The sequence below is a fragment of the Austrofundulus limnaeus genome, unplaced genomic scaffold (assembly GCF_001266775.1).
Source record: "Austrofundulus limnaeus strain Quisiro unplaced genomic scaffold, Austrofundulus_limnaeus-1.0 Scaffold15, whole genome shotgun sequence".
Classification (NCBI taxonomy): Eukaryota; Metazoa; Chordata; class Actinopteri; order Cyprinodontiformes; family Rivulidae; genus Austrofundulus; species Austrofundulus limnaeus.
In genome coordinates this window covers 3,248,333-3,256,446 of record NW_013952417.1, presented here as the reverse complement: position 1 = coordinate 3,256,446, position 8,114 = coordinate 3,248,333, and the positions used below count along the sequence as shown (strand labels likewise).

Below are 8,114 nucleotides of genomic sequence, written 5' to 3'. Positions count from 1 at the left end.
AAAAATATATGGTTACCCAACACACTAAGAATAGCCTATATCTTGTGCTAAAGTTCATTAAACAAATCAATTTAAGCTGCTACAGTCTTCAATGCTGTCAGAAGTCACTGTGATCCTTTTGGAAAGAGCGTGAGTACGACAATCATTTCAGTGCCCTTGGTGTTTCATATGGTCATTGCATTTGGCTAATTCAGTATCGTCCGTCAAGAACCCCCTTCAGCTCAGGGTGCTAGACAAATGCCTACCTACTGCCGTATTGTGGCGGCAGGTTGCAGTCGGAGAGTGTCCCATGCAGGACACTTCAATTTGGCTTCAAATACGGGACATCCCAACTAATACGAGACAGTGGCAGTGGTGGGCTCCAGCCCACTAAAGCGCAAATCTGCTAATTGCGGACCTAAATATTTCATTTGCGCTTGATCGGTCTTACTAAATTTCGTAATTCAAAAGCAGATTTGCGCTTTCTAAAATTAAAATGCAGTACTGCTCATAACTAATTATCTACCAGTCATCATTATCTTGAACAGCGGAAGGTATGGCTGTCAATGACTCACGGCACATATGATCTATCCAACAGCACCCCTCCCACTTATTGGAAACGTATACATCCTTGCTGACTGTTACTTTCGGTCACGGGTCTCATTTCCCACAATGCTTTGTGTCTGCTTACGTAGCAGGAAGGCAATAGCAATAACAGTTAATGTTTGTAATCCATACTACAATTTTGTATGTATTGATTTATTTTACTTTACAATCGGAGCACTTTTTTAAAAAAAAGTTTAAACGCTGGAGCTCAATACTTGACGTAATTGGTCGAAGCAACGGGGTTAGAGACGCAGAAATGATTTAAAGATGTTATGCTGGTGAAGACTGACATCTAGTGGTCAACTGGAGCAACTATATGGAAAACTTTAAAATCCAAACTCTTATTTTGAAGGGAAGATAGTTTCCTGTACTCCGTGCTTTCGTTTCCGTCACAAATCAAATCCGTCATGTACCCAGAATGCATCGCTTACGTTTTCCAATAAACAGCTTTAAAATTACTTTATTGATGCTTCTTTAATGAAAAATCTACAACAAACAAAAGAAAAAGACAAAGAAGCAGCCGAACTAGCAATCCTCAACAACTTTTTAAAGACGCAGCCGAACTAGCAATCCTCAACAACTTTTTAATTTTTACACCAGGAGCTAAAGGTCTGTTTCAGGAAATCACATCCCCAGCAATAAGCGGTTGTAGAATTAAGTTGTAAAAGACTTCATACACCGTTAGTTGGCAGTGTTGTGAATATAGTGTACATGAATTGTCAGCTAGTAAGTATCAAAAAGAACTTGCGCTTTAAAATTAGCTTCTGCTAATTTTTTTATTGCATAAGCGCTTTAGAAATTGCGGAGCTAATTTTTGGATTAGCGCTGCCCACCACTGGACAGTTGGCAACYGTACTTCAGCTCTGAAGGCAGCGGGGGTCGGTCTAAGACACTCAGATTCAGCCGTCGGTACTTAATGCTAACATTTACTCATAATGCTAATGTTTGATCTAGCATTATACTCTCAAGCTTCACAGGAATGGAAGAGCCAAATGGCTGACTGCTGCCAACTAGAGGTTGGAGGGTAAAATACAACAGAAGAATGAACCACAGGCATGAAACTTTACATTTTAAGCCGTAATTAAAAACTGATACAGTGCTTCAGAGAATCTATACAGTAYCAGGAAATGAAATATTGTGATACTTCAGTGTATTGATATTTCCTTACACCCTTATTATTTACAGAATCTGATGGAATTTCTGGTTTGGAGGKTTTCTCTCACCAAAGAGCCTCTGTTACTGCTGAACTTGTGCTGTCTGCTCCAATGGCCCTCAGGCGACACAGGACACGGATCACATTGCCATCTACAGCTCCGGCAACCTAGGCAACAGGGACCATACCAATTAACAAAAAAATAAGTGCATCTTTATAAATGGGAGCACTCAAATAGATTTTACAGTTCTGGCACTGATATGCAAAACCTTTTAAATGACTAATACAAACAAGACATTGCAGAGTTCAAAGTGAATCAGGTTATGTACAAAGAGTTATCATTTCCATAATAATTAAGATACTATTAATATCTTATTTCAATTAATTTATTCAGATTAAAAGGTATGTTTATCCAAACACTGCTTGTGTTTAAAAATGTTCTTAAAAATGCCTTTGAGCTAGTACTCATAAGCACTTTATCACGTTTAAAAACAAAAACATGCCCAAACTGATTTCATAACTGTTAGCAGCTGAACTGGTTTTGGTTTCCTCTGGTCCAAAGGAACACACGCAGCAGCCTAAACACAAATTTGCTTTATTACCAACCTGTCCGAGTGCAATAGAGCCAACAGCTGCAGCGGTGTAGCGTCCCACACCAGGCAGCTGTTTCAGCAAGTCCTCAACCGTCTGTGGCATCTGGCCCTTCAGCTCTGACACCACCTGAAGCCAAACAGCCAATAAATGAAGACTTAAAGAACTGCTCTTAAACTGTTATGAAAAAAGGTGGATAAAACGAACTAAACTAAATGAATCCTGTTCTAAGTGACAAAAATGATGCAGCAGACATTGATGACCTTCTGAGCTCCTTCATGCAACCTTTTTCCCCGGGAGTAGTAGCCAAGGCCTGCCCACATCTGGTTTACTTCCTGTGCACAAAAAATAAAAATAAAAAAAAATTTTAAAAATGAAATTAAATAAAAATCTACGCAAATTACAAAAATAACCCAAATATCATCCCATGCAGAGATTTTAAATGCATAACCTCTAAAGTGGCCTCTGCAAGGTCCTGGACTGTGGGCCACCTCTGAAGCAAAAATAAATAAGCTCATTTAACATAATACAACACAAAGACGTCAAGTACAAAAACTGTACAAAATGCCAACCTTCATCCATCTGTTGTAGTAGTCCATTACTGTGGCAACTTGAGTCTGCTGCAGCATTATTTCTGAAACCCACACTGGACCAAAGACAAACAGCAGCTCACACACATGCAACAACTTGTCAAAACGCTTCCAAACCTTTGTATGCAGATGACACCCATAATTATTGTGGCTCGTCCTCACTTATTCAGGGTTTAAGTTTTTACTATTTACTATTATTATTTTCACTTCTAATGTTATTCAGTCTCAACCAGGGAGTATCCCGCAAATTATAACCCCACAGGGAAACTTATAGAGCTGGTTTCCAAATACAAATAGTAGAGTGTTTTCTTGATTATGACATTGTTTAAAGCTCACATTGAAAATCTGGCTACTGAACTCAAGCTGAAGCTGGGCTATTTTAGGAATCAATCCTGTTTTTCAGTTAGAAACTCCTTAGTAATTTTTAGGCTCTTACTGGACTACAGTAATGTCATGTGTGCCCCGTCCATCTCTTTTAGATCCTTCAGTTCAAAAATGGTGCTAGTAAGACTTTCAATCGATGCCTATGCTTTTAACCATCAGTGATGCACACAGACATTTTGGTGCTCGAAGTGAAAAAAAGGGGCACCTTGTACCACACACAGAACTGCCAACTGTCTTAGATTTAATACAGGGCACAGCTTGTTCAACATATCTATTTCAAATGTAGCCAAATGCTGTCTAATGTGGATGTTTGATATCCAACACAAAGATTGTTTTCTTTGACAATCAAATTGGCAACAACAGAACAAAGAATGCATACTTTAGTGTYTAAAAATAACTAGGGATGTCCCAATCAGATACTCAGAATCAGTATCGGTGGCAGATATGGCCATTTTTTGAAAATCGGGTAGAATCAGATTTAGTCATGTGATCAGACCGATCCAGTTTTCGCGACAGTTTTCAACATCATGCTTTACAACTGCTGTTAAGAAGTCAAGATGCACACAAGTATGCAACCATGTCCACAGTGTGGGAACACTTTTCAATGGAAAACAAGGATGCTGAAACTGCATCTTGCAAAATCTGCAAACTGGATGTTTCTCGTGGTGGGAACAGCAGGGCTCACTTTAATACTACCAACCTTGTCACTTGGAAAGAAATAAAGCTATCCGATCGGTATCGGAAAAACTAGTCATTAAAAAAACCGGATCGTATCGGGAGCCAAAAAATCTGGATCGGGACATCCCTAAAAATAAACATCTATAATTAAGTTTTTTTGTTTTGTTTTGTTTTTTTACACAAAATTGCTCACGGATTTCTTGTTTTATGRAGGATCTTCTTTCCATTTCTTCTTCATTTTAATCATTAGAGCCCTGCTTCTGTCCATGCTCTGATTTTTCCGCTTCATCTTTGTCTGACTGATATTTTCTAATGATTTGTCTCCCTCATCTTACAAACTCACAGACGTCCTGGTGAACAGCATAGAGCTGCTTCTCTGCTATAGCTGCCTAAAAGACTAACAATATGAAAAATATTTATTTGTGTAAGACTCCTTGGTGAAAAGAGGCAGTGCACTGAATAATAACAAGCATACTGTTGTGTCCTATTTTGTAACTTATAAATCAGTCTTTTGAGATGTGTGCTGCCTTGGAGAAGAGATCTTGAAGTCAATGTTTTTTTTTTATTAATCTTGTGACATTTAACATGAAATAAGTTGTTAAAGAGTTTGTGCATGAGGTGAAATGTTGTTGTTTTTTTTTTTTGTTACTTACCTGCATATGTCCTGATGTTGAGGTCTGACTCTTTCATACCCTGAAGGAAATACATATATTACATATTACATATATTACATATTATATAATATTTAGCAGAAAAAGTAAGTAAATTTGGTTTTGGTAGATTATGTATTTGTTACAAGGTTTCTTGGAAATAAATCTTTTACCAAGAACCTGATTGCCAGCACTTGGGGTTACCAGAAGCTCATAGCAAATGTCAATAGTAACAGCAAACTAAGCTGTTTGGTAGTGGSAGAAAACATTTGGCAAATTTTTAATGTGCGCAACCCATAAACCCAGTTCTATTGCTCAGCCCACAAATGAATGTTCCTTACAAAAGTGGCACCATTTAAAATATAATTTAACAGGCTTTTCGATGGTAGCATTGTAACAACAAATATATAATATACCAAACACAAACTTACTTATTTTTTGTTGATATGATACATCAATACATATTGTCTACATCAAGACTATGTATGTATATATGAAACACAAGGTTTTAGAAAAATGATAGACAGATTTTAGTTTTTACTAATCCTTACAGCAGTTTTTGTCAAAACATGACATGAATCTACTGTTACTGAATGAGAAAAATATGTCACTGTTAGTGATTAAAACTTAAAAATAGCATTTATTTATTTATTTATTTATTTTTATTTATTTTTTACCAGAGTCCTCCATGGCAGCTCTCTCTTCTCCTCATCATACCAGCTCAGGAGCTGAGAGCGAAGGTGCTCCACATCTGCAGCATCACAGAAACTGTGGTAGGAAGAGGACGAGGCTGCACTGATGCTGTTCTCTGCAGGTAAACACACAGCTCTCATCAAAACACACACACAGTTCACATATTATTCAACAAGGTCCCATTAAATGTGTCGCCACGCAGACTTAATGCCAATAAAGGTGTTTTAGATTTTCTGAGTAAAATTAGAGATGATATCAGGTGTGTCTTTAACATGTCTACAGCTGTACACACAGAAACTTTCAACACTGTGCAATGCATTTAAAACACTCCGAGCGGCAAACCTTTTTTAACTGCTGGTTTTGATCTCTTCCGGGTCGAAACTGTTGTTTCTTCCGYCTCCAGTCGGGCTCTTTTGCTCTTAAATACCGCTGAACGTAACCTACTCATTGTTAAATATTCTTAAATACTCGTCATGATGAGAAACTCCAGCACATGAAACACAACTTTCACGCACGTGTTGTGCGCCTAAAGTCACGTGACTACCGCGCCAAAGAAGTCTCATTACATCACATGGGTGGGTTKGGGGGGGGTTTCAGTGATTTGTTGAAGTTAATTTAAGTCATTAAATAAATTCTAAATATTAAAGCTAATTGTTAAAAAGAAAATTGAAACATTTTATATTAATTCTAAACGTTTCGTTGAAACTGAACATTAAGTTATAGTACAAATTCAGTCTGAAACAGGAAGTACCAAAATAAAAGCTCGACTGTGTATTAAAATGCATCTATAAATTTGGTTTTCTAGATATTCTGTCACGATAATGTATTAAACTACCCTTTATATATATATATATATATAAAAAGACAAAAATCTTAGGTAAATCTGAAAACTAGACATTCTGGTCAATAACAGTTTTATTCATATAATAAAAACTATTTTTTTTATATTTATGACTTAGACCTTTTGTCCAGTTATTTAAAAYGAACTTATTTATTCTGTTTAGTGGTGGCTCTACCTATATTGCTCCYGTGGGTGTTGATTTTAAAGGCACCTGTAATAATTGTTAATGGTTTTGCATGTATTGGTACTGTATGTTCTTTGATTTTTCTAAAGTTGAGYCAAGTTATAAACAATACTTACATAGTCTAGTACTGATCTATCGGTAATATGTGACTTCCTGTTTGCTCCCCAAAAGCCAAAAGGACCTGTTTTTATTTTAAGATTTTTAAAGAAGAAATTATTTAAAAWTTCTGGGAAGTTTATAAAATGCAAAATTCAGAATACCAATCATCTTTATTACATTCTTTCRGTTTGTTAGTTTCACTTCATTTCAAATTTAGGACCATTTTTAGAAGATTACAAAAAGAAATATAATCTTTTCATCAGATGACACCACTGAACTTCAGCACTAAATGTTAATAATAATAAATCAAACATCCGTCCATCCATTTTCTATACCCACTTCTTCCTTTCAGGGTCACGGGGGTCACTGGTGCCCATATCCAGCAGTGTGCGAGGCGTGGGGCCCTGGACAGGTCGCAAGTCCATCACAACAACACATAAAGACAGACCATTAACCAGGGTTCCCACACCTTGGTCGACATCTAATTCAAGGACCTTTCAAGGTCTTTCCAGTACAACTTTCCTCAAATTCAACAACCACAYGCGACAGCAATTACCTGCTGTTACCAATAAACAGGTTCAATGTCATGTAAAATCAATGAAAAACTGAACATAAAAATGGTTGAGTCAGAAGGAATGAAAGAAAGTGGATTAAATGTTCACCCTACATTCATATCTACAATACATGGACATGTAATTATGTCCTGGGAGGTTCAGCAGCTCAGTTTGGGAGGAGGGGATCAGAACATGTCCAGACGCTCAGTGAGGACAGGAGGAGCTGTGGTGCTTCACCTGAGCTCAGAAAGAACCTGCCCTACTCTGTCCTGATTGGTTAAAACTATGACTCACGTTATTTGTTGAAAGCCACGTCAGTTTACCGTAATCCTAAGTTATCCACGCAACAAATGTTTTTATTTATTTATTTATTTTCTGGAGGATGAAAATCAGTCGTGTGAATATAGAACTTCAATACCCAAAAAGCATTCAAGGACTTTGAAGGACAAGTGTGATTTTTGGCTGTTTTCACAAACTTTCCAGAGCCTTGAAATCATTTTTTTTATTCACAAACTTTCAAGGATTTCAAGGACCCATGGGAACCCTGATTAACGTTCTCACTCACACCATGTTTTTGGTCTGTGGAAAGAAGCCATATMTGGAGAAAACCCACACATGCACAGAGAGAATACACAAGCTCTACCCAGAAAGGGATTGCTGAGAGACAAATAAATTATAAAACACATTTAAACAAAACTCTTCTAATGATAAAGACATAAATAAATACATTACAGTGGCATAATAAAAGAAAGATGGAACAAGTGACAATTCTTGAGATGAAGACAAGCACTCCAAATTACTGTTTCCCAATGTGAAAGTTTAATTTGCAGTTGCAACACAAATGTAAACATTTCATACAGAAGAATCATACATTTTAAAACTTTTCTTAGTTTCTTCTATTTCTTACTAACAGTGGTGGGCACTAAAGCACTAACAGGGGAACTAATTTCCTGATTACTGCTTTAGGGCTTTTGCTAATTTGTCAATTCATTAGTGGATTAGCACTTGCTAAATTTATAAGCACTAATTGAGTTATTTAAATATTACTGATTAACATTATTGTCAACAGCTGAGGGTGAAAGCTGTCAGACGTGTTCATATGTGTGTCAATT

The 8,114-nt window shown here is 36.9% G+C and overlaps 1 protein-coding gene across 1 annotated transcript in view; it reads right to left on the bottom strand.

The window, feature by feature from the left end:
* The window catches only part of mutyh (mutY DNA glycosylase), a gene marked incomplete in the record, with an annotated part of 15,879 nt that extends 10,011 nt beyond the window's left edge, over positions 1-5,868 (bottom strand). Inside the window, 8 exon segments of the mRNA XM_014002902.1 lie at positions 1,809-1,906; positions 2,345-2,458; positions 2,593-2,664; positions 2,781-2,822; positions 2,902-2,975; positions 4,635-4,674; positions 5,309-5,457; positions 5,667-5,868. Coding sequence (XP_013858356.1) covers positions 1,809-1,906; positions 2,345-2,458; positions 2,593-2,664; positions 2,781-2,822; positions 2,902-2,975; positions 4,635-4,674; positions 5,309-5,457; positions 5,667-5,772 — 695 coding nt within the window.
* Positions 5,869-8,114: the final 2,246 nt, after the last annotated feature.